General features: G+C 41.2%; 1 protein-coding gene across 2 annotated transcripts; it reads left to right on the forward strand.

The window, feature by feature from the left end:
• Positions 1-8,478: 8,478 nt before the first annotated feature.
• Positions 8,479-16,629, forward strand: shox (shox homeobox). 2 transcript variants are annotated; one of them, XM_028591985.1, is made up of 5 exons: positions 8,479-8,890; positions 10,517-10,725; positions 13,934-13,991; positions 14,152-14,261; positions 16,328-16,629. In XM_028591985.1, exons 1-5 carry the CDS (start codon positions 8,644-8,646, stop codon positions 16,571-16,573), a joined length of 870 nt encoding a protein of 289 aa, XP_028447786.1. In that variant the 5' UTR covers positions 8,479-8,643; the 3' UTR covers positions 16,574-16,629. The 2 variants fall into 2 exon arrangements, with proteins under 2 accessions (XP_028447786.1, XP_028447787.1); XM_028591986.1 differs by having other exon boundaries at positions 14,173-14,261.
• The last annotated feature ends 376 nt before the right edge of the window (positions 16,630-17,005 follow it).

Raw genomic sequence — 17,005 nt, forward strand, 5'->3', positions numbered from 1 at the left:
GTCGAATAACATGATGTAGCTCCCCGCCTAATTGAACTGAGTCTGAGCTTCACAAATATTGTTGTGAGAACCAGCAGTTGATTTTGGATACATTTCTTTTGTCTCTTTGCTTGTGCCAGGGAAACAAAACAATGTCTCAGTCCTGCGCCATTGAAGCTGCGTGTTTGTGTTTCTCATCTAGAGCAATGATAGAGGAGAAGACCTGCTGTTTGAAGCAAGGGCAAATTTGGGATCATTTGTCGAAAAGCACCTGCGGGATTGACACACTTTCAGCAGTTCTGTTTTCACCACAAGCCTCTTGACGTTAGAGAGAGATACTTGTACAGGGTCAGAATGGAAACATGTGTTGTGTTAGCACAATGGAGAGACTGATCCTCCATCTTATTAGTGGAGAACTCAGAGTACACTACACTGGGGTTTACTAGACACACAAAAGAAGGAGATACAGGAGGAAAAAAAACAAGGCTCTTTTGTTTTTTCTTAATTATTCATGCCCGGGAGGGATGCTCTCTCTCCTTTGTTTTTGTCAGCTGACACATGTACAGGTATGATGATGCAGGCTGTGTGTGTGTGTGTGTGTGTGTGTGTGTGTGTGTGTGTGTGTGTGTGTGTTTATTTGTGTTTGTCTCTGTCTGTGCATTTGTAATAGCACAAGAATGCCATTTAGATGCATGCATCTTTCTTTGTCTGTGTGTGTGTTTTACTGTGTGTGCTACAAGCAGACACAATGTGTCCATCAGTGTCTGTGCACATGGGCGACACAGAGCCAGTTCAGCCACGTTGGAAGCAGCAGCTTTTCTCCTCAGTGGAAATCAAAGTGAGGAAGGAAGCGCAACAATGTGCCCAGCAGTTTGAGCTGATGGGCTCTTTAAATCCACCACAGACAACAGCAGCTCGGCGACGACCCTGCCCCGCGCTCTAATCGCTTCAAATGAAGTCATGAAGGAAACACAGCACAGCCAGCCTGAGCTCTCCTGTTCCGCAAGGTGCAGGAGCACTTGTTTGTGCAGAATGTCTGGCAATTAAAAATAATTGGGAAGCAGGTTTGCCCGCGAATCTTCCAAGAGTGCCAGTTATGATCTAATGAAGCTTCATTAGGCATGCTGAAAGCTGAGAGCGCCGTATGACAACGGCAATTAGCCAGGATCATAGGCAAAAAATAATCATTATAAAATACCTCGGCCAAGATTAGCTTTTCACTTAATGACCAATTCATTAGCTAATTGATTTCTTATTAGTTACAGGCAGAGACGACTGTTTGGGGTACTGGTGCCGGTAATTAACAGCATTTACGCCATTAGTCAATCGCCTAATTTTCCGGGAAAACAACTTTGGAGGGGAGCATAGCTGGAGGCTTAGGGCCATTTGCTTCTTGTTCCTCTGTGTTATCTCGTTAATATCAAGAGGGGAATCGTCTTTCAGCTTAGGGGTTGTTAACACGCACTAATACCTACTGATTACCCATTCATGTCATGTGACCACGTGTTTGGTGCCCGAATCCATCTGAGCGGAGATGGATGGGTGAGGGAGGAAGGGAAGGAGGGAGAGAGAGGTGATGTAATTAAAAGAAAAAGAAGATCAGGAATTGCACTGCAAATTTGTTATATTCTATATTTAATAGGACATTTTTTCTGTATCACATCTGTGCTGCCTGCACCTACAGATTAGGTGCTTCACATAAATTGAGAGGGAATTAGATTAATTATTGCTCTCAGCTGGTGAGGCTGCTGTGGTCTTCTGAGGGTCTTCTTCCTTCCATCAGAGCTGAGTTAAAGCAGACAAGGATGGATGGATGAGTAGTGACAGGTGCTCCCTGCCTACAGCAGCTCACTGAACCATCAACTGGCAGCTTAATGACTGTCTAGAGAGGGCATATATACCGCTGCCCACTTTACTGACATATGAAACAACACATAAGAAACATATAATCTAAAATGTAGCGGAATACCAATAGTTTTTACAACACTATCTGTTACTAATGATGGCCTGTCAGTGGTTTTCTCATTACTGATCTCATGACTTTACAAAGTTCTCATTGCAGTCTTTTAACTGTTGGCTGTCTCTATGCTTTGTAATAACACACACATGACGTTTTGACTGCTTCTGCTGAAGAAGAAAAAATGCAATCCTGTCTATCTCAGACTTCCTTGTCCACCTGCGTCTGACTCTAACACATATCCCTTAGGCCGCTCACCTTCTCCCGGTGCAAAAACTTTCATTTCCTAACTATGCAGTAGTGGCAGTGCTTGTCTATATGTCCAGCAAATGCCCAAAATGTCAAAGCTGAGGCGCAGCATGATAAGTCAAAAATATTGCCTGCCACTCTTACCTGTACACCGAGTGCATGCAATATTTTGGACTTGTCTAAATGGCACATCTAAAGACGTCAAACTAGATTTCAGGTCTACAGAAAGTGGACGCAAGTTTGACTGTAGTCGCTGCAGCTCTGGCCTCTGACTCTTTGGAGGAGAGATGAGAAATTCAAAGGGATAAGATGATAGACGTGTCTGATAGGAGAGAGGCAGTGATTTGGCCCATCAAAGCCTGCCTTCAGCCAACAGACAGCCTGCGGCACATGGCGGATCAGTCTTACCCACATACATGTGGGTGTGTTGGTGTGTCACAAGTGTTATTCAATGTATGTATGTAAGTATGTGCACTCTGGCTGGTGCCCCTTTCCTAAACAGGCCACTGAGCTTAATGAAGTAGGTGCACTGGTTTTACGGGGACTCGCTGGCTTTCCTCTGAGTCCCAGATACATGAGGGCACTCCTGTCTGACCACACACTCAACACATAAAAACAAGCCTCTTCTTCATGCATCACCATTCTCATCCTAATCTCCGGCATCTGTTCTCCATTCACCCTTTCTCCCTCTGCTCTACCTCTCTGTTTTCCTGGGGAGACCCCTTCTCTGTGTTTTCTTCACCTTTTTTATCCCTCAATCCCCCCTCAAATCCACTCTCTCCCCTTCTGTCTCTCCGCCGTCTCCTCTGTCTTCGGTTTTTCTGTTAATTAAATCTAATGAAGTCATCTATCAAGGACACTTCTTTTCTCAACACCACAACATAAATCACTCTCTGTAAAAGTGGCAATCCCTCTTTCTCCCTCTCTCTTGCTCTCTGCACTGTGAATAGAACACAGTTGCTCTCTCTTTTTCTCTCTAGACTTTAATTGTGTGATTGAGAAAGTGTAGCATCACTCCATAAAAGACAGTCTGCCTCAAATGGCTGCTCTCCGGCTGACACCAGAGGTACCTCTTATAGCCTGCTGTGGTAAGACACACACACACACACACACACACACACACACACACACACACACACACAGAGCAAAGCAAAGCAAGCAACTTAAAACATACACTTATTGTAAATGGGCCTCATTGGTCTCTGAAGACGTTGTTATCATGTCCGTGGGATGGTTCCCTTGCCAAGAGGGAACTTGATCCATCTCCAAATTTACATAATTAATTTCTATTACAAGCTGTGACTGACTAACACTGCCCAAATTGGGATTTATTTGCGCCCACATTGCACAATAGTCATTTCAAATAGACACTGAAGGATCTAACTGAAATCAGCATCAAACTAGTTGTTGTTTTATATGATATTTCTTCTTCTCTGCTGGCGGATGAACAAAATAAAAATTAGACAATTACATAAATAGCATTTTCTTTGAAGGGTTTCAGGTCATTGCGCTGTGATGATGCAAACCTGATGTAACAAAATGCACACATGAAGCCCAGACACATCTAAATAATGTATAAATGATACATCTTGTTAGCCTCGACTCACAAGTTTAGTTGTCCTCTTGTACACCAAATGATCAATGTCCTCCTATTATCCTCGTGCACTCTCTTCAGTTCCATTTCCAATTCTCCCCGCCTCTACCCAGGTCTTTCATGTTGCCCTCTGGGAGCCAAACAAAACACGGTTTTCTACTGCAAATAAGGAGCTAAAACACCATGTGATCAGTCATGAATTATTTGAACGCTATTGATTTGTATAAAATGTTGCATTTCCCCAGAGTATTTGACCATAAAAACAATAGTATTCTTATAAGGGACTTAAGGAAAATACTTTTTTGGCATACATGAAAGGAAACGCCTTTAAGAAGCTGTTGTAATTAATGAGTAGATTTAACCTGAAGAGCAAACTGTAGCTTGTTAAGGAGAGAAAGAGAGAGAGAGAGAGAGGAGTATGTGTTTGATTTTCAAGCATTGTCAGCGGATTACTGTGTTTTCTCTGCAAATCTGCACTGCATTTAAGGGTATAATGTCAATTTCATGCCTTTTTTTTCCATCAAAAAGAGGCCCCGGTGCCCTTTGGGTAGATAGCAGTTAGAGAATACACAGGAAAAAAATAACAATCCAAAAAGGAGAACCAACATATTCCCAAAACATCCCAGTTGAGTGCTAGCTAATGTTCAACACATTGTGGTATTTTCATGTTGAATTTTTTTTCTTCTTTTTTTTTTGCCCAGAAAGCCTCATTTAGATGGCAGACAAGGCTTTTGAACACAGAACAGCCTGTAGTCTCCATGGACCGCTGCAGCACTGGAAAAAGGACCTAAATGAAGGCACCAGACAATGTAGCAACCACGAAATCCCTGCACCCTGCAGACAAGCCAGAGGAGTCTAATAAACAAACACACAATCACTGTCATTAACATGGCAGCAAGTTAAAACCCTCCTCATCCTCACAAGAAAAAGGTTGAAATATTTCTACCAGGGGAAAAATCCAATTTTCTTTTTCTGCACAGGACCACATCTGTACAGCATCTCTGCAATGCTGCTGAATCAGATTCAAGTATACCACTTTATTACATTTTCACTGCTCCCCTGTCCCTATAGTATGAGATGATGATATTTGGAGATAAGCGCCGCTCTAAAAGAAGCTTTATGTTTAAGTTACATTTTTAGAACTCACTTTGCTCTCTTGGGGCCAAGTACAACATTTAGACAATCACATCTGTCATAAATTATGATTTACAGATGATTTTTTACATGGTGCAGAGAGATGAGCATGGGTGCATGTAAAAACACATCTTTTGTTATCTTTTCGTCCCTCTTTCACAAACATACTGGAAGTAATTAAAGGATTTTATTATTGTCTCCTCTCATAAGGGGGAAAGAAATTCTTGGCTAACTTCCAGAAGCATTTAGGATCATCCGCACCCTCACATATGAGGGATTAGTCTGGCGGAGGGAACAGGTTGAAGCAGTGTTGTGGCATTTGTTGAGGTGAGGACTTGGTGTCCAGGCAGGCAGCGGCTGCTCCGACCCTTACTGTATTCCCTTCCCCTCATCTCCAAATCTGGATACTAGCAGGACCAGAGGGATTTCAAACCTTCACACAGGCTACAGGGCATTAATACAGTTCAATTCTAATATTCAACATGCTACCCAAAAGTCTAAATCTAATTATCAATGGGGGCAACACAATCCTTATTTGCTCATTGCTACAGCTTGTCCCGCCACTTTCTCTCCCTCTCTTCCATACTGTCTATTCACCCTCGCGCCCTTCCCTCGCCCCCCCACCCCTCTCTCTTTCTGCTCTCCTCCAGCCAGAATAGACCCATTTAAGTCCGCTGATGTCTTGATAATGTTCCAAAGCCTTCACAAGCAGGTAGAGAAGGAATTCCTCCGCTCCCTAATTAGCAGTAAATGGACAATCATAGGCATGAGTAGGTTTAAGGACACTAAAAGACAACGCTTGTCACCCCCCCTACAAGGACTATATTTTACTTGTAACTCAATGTAAGGAAACCTGCAGCCATGTGGGAGTCTATTTAGCACTCACAATATTTCCAATATATTAAATAGAGTAAAGAAAGACACATTTATCAGTATTCTTCTGAGTAAGTCAGTTGAGCTTTGGTGATGATGTGCATCTGTTGTACAATGGATATAAACATGAACGTACACAAGCTGCAATGAGAGCAAACACGTAGGACATCATTTTTGGTGGATGCATGTAGACCACATTGATCAAAGCTGATGATCAGCAGTGAAACAGGCAAACATTTAAATTAGGTGGCTGATTATTGTAGAATATACATTGTTAATTATTAAATTTACAATTTCCTGACACCAAGATACTATTTAATAAAACCTGACAACAATTGAAATTTAATTATTTTACAACATTACTACTGCTAATAATAATAATAATAATAATAATAATAATAATAATAATAATAATAATAATAATAATAATAATAATAATAATAATAATAATGTACTTTTTAAATCATTACTTTAAATTGTTTGTATTGCTGCATTTAGGCACACCGTGTCCATTGTCTGTGCTGTGGTCGGCACATTATTAACAACAATAATACTGACAATAAATAACAACTGAATAATTAAAAATAACAAGTCTGGTTGTTTTTTTCGGAAGCGCACGTGCAGCAGGGAAGGCGGGGTTTTGGGATCGTGGGGAATAAACGGCAAGTGAAAATATGATTGAGGCCCCTTTAAGAGTTTTTGGCCACTATACTGTAGCGACACCATATAGCATCCCTCCTGGATTACTTCTGCTATTCCTCCAGGCTGTTGCTGATTGGACACCACATGCCTCAAGTCTGTGAGATTACAAGCAATATTTTTTTTATAATCTTTAGAAAAACTGGAAAATCTAGACTATCGTTACTGCTGGTGTTCAATAAAAACACAATGAAATTAAATGTGATAAAAAAAGGATAGCTTTCATTGTGGTACAGGTTACCTTATTTTAATTGGGCACTGTGTTTGTCATTCATAGTAAGCATGCACAGCCTGTAGGCCTTCTGGCGATATGTTTTCCCTTATTCTGGATGAATATTTTGTTGCACTGAAGAATTGTAAATGAGCTTTAGTGTCGGACACACCGTTCAAAACACAATAGGCCTACCAAATAGTTAAGAAAAACAAATCCCAAAAATAAATGTAGTTGCATCTATGCTGGTTAACAATGTATTTCCACCGTTTGATTAAAATGTCAAGATGGTTCTCTTATCAAACACTGACATGTTTTAAATTACATTAAAATGACTGAAAAAATAAAGATAAAATGTCTCTGCAGATGCAGTGCGTCAAAGTTAGATGTTTTCTTTAATTTTATTTTTTATTTTGGTGGATTATTTCGATAAACGCACGTGCGCTTTTTGTAAACGCCACTTTATTGTGGGTTGATATCGAGGCACACGACTGGGAGCGCAGATTTGCGTCTTAAAGAGGATTTAGGTCTATTAACAACAAAAGGCGCAGTTCATGGCACCAGAGAGAGACCTCGACTTGTGCGTCAGCCGCAGTGATGTGGAGCGGGCTCACTGATAAATGGAGAGACATCAAACCGAGTCATTAGAGAGCTGAGATATGAGACTTTCACAGTGGCGGGCCGCTCAGGGCGGCAGACCCAGGGGATCACACTCCTCTCCCGGCCTTTTGTGTTTGTGTGCTGGACTGATGAACGACTTAGATAACGTTAAGCCATTATGGGCTCTCTTATTCCCATGAAAATCCTGTAAATAGAGGCAACATTTTTTTCACAGCTGATATCTATTGATTTGTAGCTCATATTTGTAACCGGAAACCACAAAGGATTACAAGTGAATACTCCAAAGGGATCCGAATTTATAACAGCCATACATTAATTACAGCATCATCCCATGACTGAGTATTTGTTGCTGTTTAATGCTGGCTACTTTTTCCTCATGATTTCCAGTTTGCATTTAGACTTGTGTGAAAATAGGCAACATGTTAACAAAAGGGAGCTGAAAACAACTTGGCAAAAAGAAAAAGATTTTTCTTGTTCGAAATTGTGTGAAAAAAAAGTGTTGGGGCCTAATTAAATTTTACTGACATCAACTGAACGTAATTGAAGTTTGTAGTGATGTCTCAAAAATATTTAGGATGAGTAAATCTATATATTTTTTTTCAATCAATTAACCACTTTTAAATTCTGCTTTGTGATCGAATCCGTCCACTTCTGCGTTTTTAGACTTCAACTGTGTAGCCTACTAACTCCACATTAGAGAAGAATAAGTCCACCCAGTTGATACAACAGAGTTTATAGGTGGTTTATGGACCAAGTTGCGCTCAGATTAGCTTTCAAACACATTTGTCAACTCAACAAACACCCAAAAAGCATGGGGCAATCCCACAAAGCCAGCATTTCTAATCGCGGTAATTCAATTTTCGCCGAATTAATTAGACATAACAGCCATATACAGCCTCCTCGCAGGACTGAGCCACCGTAGGCATTTTAATGACCCCGTAATTCAATTAACCGCCTCCACCAGCTTCATCATTGATTTGTGGAAGAAGAAGAAGAAAAAAAAAGCTGCTGAAAGTTAAATTCTGCAAAGTCGAGCCGGCCTGTAATTGCTCAAGACACAGAGATCGTAGGGAAGAAGGGGTGGGGGGGCTGGGCTGAGGTGGCCGTGTATAAATAGTGTGCTCTCAAATACACAGTCACAACAGCAGGAGTGATCTCACCTCCTCTCCACCCCTTCTATCTATCGCTGCTGCCAGCCTCCAAAAAAGAGCGTATCCGTGAGCAGTGCTGGTGCTACATAGACACGCTAAGGTAGCCTACAGCCTACACTGAGAATTCACGGTGGATTTCCCTGACCAGGACCACTACTGAGCCACAGAGCCGACCATGGAAGAACTTACGGCATTTGTGTCGAAATCTTTCGATCAGAAAACCAAGGAGAGCAGCAAAGAGAGTATCACGTACAGGGAAGTTTTGGAGAGCGGCTTGACGCGGGCGAGGGAGCTGGGCAGCCCGGAGACAAACCTGCAGGACATAACGGAGGGCAGCCACTGCCCGGTGCATCTGTTCAAGGACCACGTCGAGCTGGAAAAGGAGAAACTGAAGGACTTTAGTGTTTCGAGGTCGACTGAGGGTAAGGATTTTATTTTCATTTTAAGAGAAATGCTCCGTATTGTTTCGGGAAAATGTCTCAAGTTCAGTTGTTTTGTATCGACAACGACATTCCTGTTTGTATAAATCCCGACAAATCCGTGCGTAAAGAGAGTTTACTTAGCCCCAACGGCGCGCGTTTAGTTCAAGTAGATGTACAAAGTTAACACATTATTCTGTTGTTACAATGATTATTTTACATAGCAGGAGGTGGGCCCTTCGTCTGACCGTCGTTTTAACCATTTGATGATTGTTTTCATGCTTTGGCCAGACGAAAAATCACTGTGGCGTTTCTTATATATTTTTTACAATATAATTAAGCCTAAATAATACATGTGGTGTTTAATGCTAAGTTTAGCCTTATTTTCTTTACAATGTAACATCTTGTGCCAACACGAACATATTTTGTCCACAATAATCATAAAGGAAGCATTATAAAGTGTATGGCAATCTTTCATACTCCACTTTATTTTCTTTTATCTCTTACAGTATTTCAGGAATTCTGAGGGACATTTTATATTATATTTGGCATCATTTAAAAGTTTAACTGCAATGCTATTGTGATGTAGTGTCCCCTTTAAAATATATAGCCTGGATGCCTTGTCATACTGCTTTATATTATGCACCCGAAAATCACACTTTGAGCTGTTAAATTCCTGTAAATTAAAAAAAGATGTCACTGAACACGCTCTTAAAAATGGATCGCCCTTTAAAAAAAAAAGCCTGTTATTTATTGATTGATTAAAAAGCAGGACAGGCCTTTTTTCACTCAGCACTCAGGTAGTGTGCAGTGGGCAGTTTCTATATTTATATTACAGGCAGAGCAATTATTTAGCTGTATTATTCTGCATCACACTTTGTATTAATGCACCCTAATAGAGGAAGACTGGTTCTCTGTGCATGGGATTCATTTGATAAGCATTTTACATTATATTAATACGTGACTTTCAGTTATGGAAAAAGACATGTTCACCAAACAGGCCAGTAATTGCAGCAGTTGTCAAGTCTGTTACTAATAATAACACACACGATAATTAGTAGGCTACAGCACAGGCCAAAAAGAAATCAATAGCCTATATTCTGACAGTGTATTACACCGTGTGGAATACAGACATTTTAAGGTTTCATTGAAAAAAAGGAAATTAAATGTTAAGACTGACCATTTTTTATTTATAGCCTGAAACCACCTAGTCTGTTTCACGGAGGCGAGTAATTAGGCCTAAATCTTCTCCGTTTAGCCGGGGCTTAATTCTCTGCTCTTTAAATCGCTCAGACCCTTATTAGGCTTACATGGCCTGTATTGACTGATTTACTTTCATAACAGCACTGACATACACACTGACTTATGGAGGCTGGAAATGCAGCCACAGGCCCCTCTCTCTTGAAGAAATAGGCTGTGTAATGTGTGTGTGTTGCTGCCAAATTGCCAGGCCTTAGGCCCCTGACAGGGCCCAGTGTATATGGCTATGGGGGGGGGGGGGGATATATAGGGAGAGAGATAGTGTGTTATGTTTATGTAACGCATCCAGGAAAGGTGTCCAGAATGTAACGCATATCCTCTTTTTTATTTATTTATTTTATTTTATTTTAACCGTGGGCCGTTGAACAGGGATATACGAGTGTAAGGAGAAAAAGGAGGACGTGAAGTCGGAGGACGAGGATGCACAGGGCAAACTGAAGCAGCGGAGGAGTCGCACTAACTTCACGTTGGAGCAACTCAACGAGCTGGAGCGTCTCTTCGACGAGACGCACTACCCGGACGCGTTCATGAGAGAGGAGCTGAGCCAGCGGCTGGGACTGTCCGAGGCCAGGGTGCAGGTGAGGATCTCCTTCCATCTCTTCTTCTTTCTTTCTCCCACTTATCTGGTTCAAAATGCCAATCCCAACCGCGGGGCTGCGGGTGAGCAGGAAACGGTGTTTTTCCTCCTAATGTTCTTGCAGGTAGCTTGTCAGTGTGAGTACATACTCGGTGTTTTGAAGTGATATTAGGATCTCTGTAAGACGTTATATCGTCAGACTAGAGTTCTTCAGCATGGTAGAATTATTTAGCCTAGTGGTATCGCGATATGTGGGAGTTTTGTTAATTATCTAATAAGTAAATAAAAAAAATAGTGTGCCACATGAAAAATGATCTCATGGAACCTCAAAGTTATTTTCTTATAAAACAGTTTGCACACTAAGTAAGCTGTAAGAAAATATCTGAACTGATTGAACAACAAGGCAGTTATTTCCCCCCTTTCTTTTTCGTTTTTAATAACCCAGTTTGCAGAGTTTAACCTCGTGCTGATCATGTTTTCGAGCTTGTAATAATACTGGCCTAACAAGCGAAAACCGTGTCATTTTGAAATCATACCAAAAAACTTTTCTTTTTTTTTGTGATATAAAAAGATCAGTGTGTGTCCTGCAACATGCAAAACAAAAAAACAAAAAATAGCTCATTAGTCTGCTAACAGGATGACCTAACACATCTGAGAGCTGAATGATGCAGCCTGTTGTGATAACGTCTAAAATATTCTTTATTCCTTAATTCCTTATTCCTATGGGGATTTGTTAAGTGTCTGTGGTACTCAATGTATCTAGGGGATTTTTCCCTCTTCGTGGTGTCGTAATATTCCTGCAGGGAGTTGCAATTTCACTGTGACAGTTGTATACAAACGTCTATACGATTACTGTGGATCTTTCAGGATCTGCATCTTGCAGATTGAATTTAATTCACATTTAGACTGAATATATGACCACATTAATGTCTGTGCCTTCTGTGGTGTAATTAACAAGTAGTTCAAATAACGATATCTAATTGTATAGGGTGAGTTCAGTGATATCAAACACGTGTGAACTGCTGTAAATCATCCGCGATGTAACAACCTGAACTTGCAGCAGTATAGGCCTGCAGACTACTCCTACGATCCCAGCAGCCTTAGGGGAGAAAGAAAATCCCAACTAATGATTAAAATGAATGAAGAGCCTGAATGGCTGCTTCGGGGGACGCGCTCTTATGTCAACTCGTATCCCTCCTCATTTTCTTTGTAATATCTGCCATTGGCTTGATGTAGTGTCCCCATAAAAACAGATTAGAAATAACTCAATTCTGGCCCAACTCTGCTGCTGTTCGGCTATCTAATCGGATGAATAAGACCCATCATAGCTTTATAAGCCCACCGACTACCATTTTGAGCTGAACATTGTCGGGCTTTCATTGACAGTAATACGGCATAACATTGCAATTATAACTAATAAAGTTTATAACGTGTGCATTAAAATTCTTGATGGTGTAAATATGCGTCATAAAGGCTCAACGGTCTTACTGTGTGTGTGTGTGTGTGTGTGTGTGTGTGTGTGTGTGTGTGTGTGTGTGTGTGTGTGTTTTCTGTCATCAAAATGACTGACAGAACCCGGTCTATTCTTTCAAATGTAGGCATTTGAAAAGCCTTTTTTAGGCACGTTTTAGGCACGGGGACATGTTGTCTCCAGATTTAGTGAGAGCGAGTTGCAGCAGGGCTGTTGCAGGCTGTGAACCTGCGCTCCGAGCAGCTGTCAATGAATCTAATTGAAAGTTATGAGAGCTTGGTGAGGAGCAGGCAGTAATTCAGTTAGGACTAATATCTTTGGGTTTCTGGCGCGCTGCTAAATTAAATGTCATTATTCACTGTCTCTAATAAAAAATCAAAAAGGAAACGAGATTAGGGTATTTGTGAAGCGCATCATTGAGTGGCCCTTAATGAAGAAATAACTGTCTGAACCAGTGTAGTTCACTTTGCTTAACATACTGGCGCGTAATTGGAATTGATCCCGGGCCCGTCTAATATTAGCCTTGATTTATCTGAGGGATTACTGTGCGTTCATGCAAAATCACCTGGGATTTTCATAAACACCTTTTCTACCACCGTTTAACACTGTAGAGCTAATAACTCACCGCCTATACATACATGACAATTTGTGTACCTTTATTATTATTATTATTATTATTATTATTATTATTATTATTATTATTATTATTATTATTATTATTATTATCAGTAATAATAGTAATGTAATTTAATTGGTAAACAGTTGACAAAGCACCTTACTTTATGCTATTTAAATCGCATACGATAATATTCCTATAACGTCTCTTTATTGGGATATTTATATAAAAATAGGCTAAACAGTATAAGGTGATTATTTGAAAGATAGAACAATTGTTTTAATTTTCAGTTGACTTTGGCTCTTCTGTCTCACGGACTGTTATTGCAGTCCCATCGACGCAATGTTGGTCGCCGATCCACAAAATGCTCAAAATGGCTTCACGGCACCTTGAGTCATCCTCATCATCAACATCATCATCAACATCACTCTGCCCATTTTGTGGTCCCGCGACCAGTCACTAATTTCGCATCTGTAAATGATAATCATTGCGGGGGTCGGAGGGGAGGGGAGATAATGTTATTCACCGAGGCAAATTAGGCTGATGATGATTAACAATAGGCCGTAGCCTGCAGCCTGCATCTTCAAAGACAGCCAGCTAATTGGAAGGTGGTTAACGGAGTTTTTTGCGTCTTTTTGTAAGATATCTTGACGGAATATCTTCATAGTATTCTTAGAATATTCCTACACGGTCTGTGATTGTGCTGGCTGTACTCAATGCAGAATATAGTCATGCTGTTGTATTTTAACACCATAAATGTTCCTCTTAAGATTTGACTGGGAAGCTAAAAATGACATTTCAGGATTTTCTGTGGTGTTTTTTTTCCGACCTGTATACAATTTGAACATTTTCCGTCCTTATTTATATCCAATACTTGTTTCCTTATGTTTTATCGAAAGAATCTATAATATTTTTTTGTACAAATAGCTAAACAAGATTTAATTTGCTCATAACATGTGAACCTTTTTTTGTTGGTGACAAATAGCCTAAGTGGCCTGTCCATAAATGATATTATTATTAAGATAACACCTGATATAAGACACAATTACATTTTTGTTAAAAACTGGATTTAATACTTGTTTGTGTATTTTTCTTATAGATAATTTGCTTTCTCAATTACAGGTCTGGTTTCAGAACAGAAGAGCCAAATGTCGAAAACAAGAAAACCAGATGCACAAAGGTAAATGCAGCTTTTTTTTTATTGCCTTTTGAATGATCTTATTTATTTTTTATTTTTTTGGTGGGTTATTTTAGTTTTGCAATTTGACACTTTTTTAACTGCATGTGGAAAAAACTGTTACCTGCTCATCTCACATAACAACTGTCTGGCTGTCTGACAGACATCTTTCCCTTCTCTCCAGGTGTTATTCTGGGCAGCGGCAGTCACCTCGACGCATGCAGAGTAGCACCCTATGTCAATATGGGTGCCCTCCGGATGCCCTTCCAACAGGTAGGCCATGATCTTTTATTAAACCTGACAAAGCTTGAAATATATATATATATATATATATATATAAACAACATCCAATCAGGGAACACAAGCAGAACTAAATGCAGAAAAGTTAAACGCACAGGGAAAAAAGATGATTACTCAGCATCTTGTAATGCAGGGATGAAGACTGTGGAACTTATAAAAACAGGTCAAAGTGAGTGTAAGTCGGAGCTACGTGTGTGTGTTTCTGTGGTGGAATCTGTGTCAAACTACAGGCCTTCTATATTTGTACATTTGCAAGAATCTATAGGCCATGTGCAGCTATTATACGTATGTGAGTGACGAGAGACTGTGTGTGTTGGAGGGGGAGGGAGCAGCTCAGACCTCAGTACACCTTTCACCTCCTGGCAGTGTGGAGAGGGTTGAGCTGTACAGGGAGACGAGAGGTGGACAGACATTTGATCTGCTGCTATCTGCTTTTGCGTCCTGGCTGCTGTGTTGTCTGCTTGACCCTCGTGAAAAGCAGCGGCCTAATTAAGCCAACGGTGCGGCAGGCGCAAGCACATAAAAGAGAGGATGAAAGCGGGGAATGGAGTGGGCTCTGATGGATATTGGCGTTGAGCTGCACTGGCAGGGGTGGAGGCTTGAGGCCTGCATACCGAGATAGGCTCGCTGTTTGAGGTTGATATAGACGGTGGGCAGCACGCACAGACTGCACTGATATCACAATGCAGCAATTGCATAGAAAATACGTGAATGGCTAGGGGTTTGGCTGGGTAAGGTGCATGACTTGGGTCTGAGGTTCGAATCTGGCCTGAAACATTCGTTTCATACAGTATGTCTCATCCCGCTTTAGTATTAACCAACAAGTAAAGAAACACTGCCAAAACCATCTCAATAAACAAAAGTGTATGTGTTTGATAAACGTATGTGCACTTGTGTATGAGGATACAAACAGAACACGCACACCCTAAAATGGACAAGCACGTCAAACCTGTTTTGTCAGTGACAGATCAGTTTCCGTCACGTCCCCCAAAACACTTCACAAAACCAAGTTTCAAGAAGTTCATTTGGTTTTCCATCAGTGCTCATGCATTTTAATCGGATGCAATCGCACTACACATTTGGAAGTTATCAGTCACAGCTGTAGTTTGTTACCTGGTTGTTGGTGAATGAGATGTGTGGCAATGCTTGTTGTTTGCAGGAGGTTTTGTTTGGATGCCATTGCAGCGCTGCTGTGCAACGATACGTTTGTGGTTGAAATTAATTTTCCCTTTTATTTAACAACTTCGACTGAAGTCATTTTCTGTCATTTTAGGCCAATATGAAAAGGATCAAAGTGAAAAAAATAATATTTAGTCGAGGTAAAACTTTGGCTGTAAATCGTTCTATTTTGGTTGGAGAAGAAAGCATGAAATACTTTAGTTTTCCCACTTCTTCCTGTGGTGTTTGAAACACATGAGGAATGGCAACAGGCTCAGCTCTCTCCCTCTGAAGTGAGTGGATGCTTAATTTTCACCTACTTCTTATAAAATAATTGCCAAGAATGTGAAAACTGATATTCTATGCTCCTTATGGTTTCTTTTTTCCTCCTTGACTCAGGAATATGTCTGGATAAATATTTATAACTCCAAATATGTGAATATCTTTTTAGTGCAAAATTGTTTATTTATGCAATTGAATACATAATCAGGATAACAAGACTGCATATTTCCAAGGGTATAACAGAGTCCTCAGTCTGAATTAAACAAATCTGTTCTAGGTCCTAGAAAGACTTTGATTCTAGACGATTAAATTGGATGCGGTGTCTGAGAGCAATGTATGATACATTAACTTTTAGAATAGCTGACATGAAAAAAGGGCCAAAGCGCAGAGTGCAGCCCTTAACTATTTTCTTAGAAAACACGCTGTAAGCAACGGCTTTGAGGGGGTAAAATTAGAGGGGGAATTTAATAGTGTCAGACTGTGAAACCTAAATCCTCAAACCTTCACACACACACACACACACACACACACACACACAAACACACACACGCGGACTGCGGCGCCCATACTGACTAACTTTGTGTTTTGCTGTCCTGCAGGTCCAAGCCCAGCTTCAGTTAGACGGAGTCGCCCACTCCCACCCACACCTGCACCCTCACCTGGCTGCTCACGCTCCCTACCTGATGTTCCCACCTCCTCCGTTTGGACTACCAATCGCATCGCTCGCCGACTCGGCCTCTGCAGCAGCGGCGGTGGCAGCAGCTGCCAAAAGCAACAGCAAGAACTCGAGCATCGCCGACCTGCGACTCAAGGCAAGAAAACACGCCGAGGCTCTGGGACTCTGACCCCACCGGGCCGCCCCTCCGCTCGCCTGATGCCCATAATCGCCTCTCACACAAGACTGAGCCTGTGAAATGGCCGTGACACTCACAGCTAAAACTAAACTAAACAAAAACACTGAGTGAGAATGAAAGAGAGGAACACATACAGAGAGGGGGGAGAGAGTGTGTGTGAGAGAGAAAGGGGGAGAACAGTGGAGGAGGAAAATAAAAAAAAGAAGGAGGGAGCGAGAAAATTGTCACAAAACCAGCTGCCAAAACAAACCACTTGTAGAGAACGGTAATTAAATACCAATGAAATCACCTTTTACTTTTCGCCCCAACAGGCAGGACTTCTGCGGGGCCAGTGGCTCAGTCCACTCCAGGCACAGATCACATCCCAAGGACCGTACAAACACATGTGGATGTCTGTCTGAGGGCCGGGCCGGGGCCCGTCAG

The sequence above is a fragment of the Perca flavescens genome, chromosome 11, assembly GCF_004354835.1.
Source record: "Perca flavescens isolate YP-PL-M2 chromosome 11, PFLA_1.0, whole genome shotgun sequence".
In the NCBI taxonomy this organism is placed as follows: Eukaryota; Metazoa; Chordata; class Actinopteri; order Perciformes; family Percidae; genus Perca; species Perca flavescens.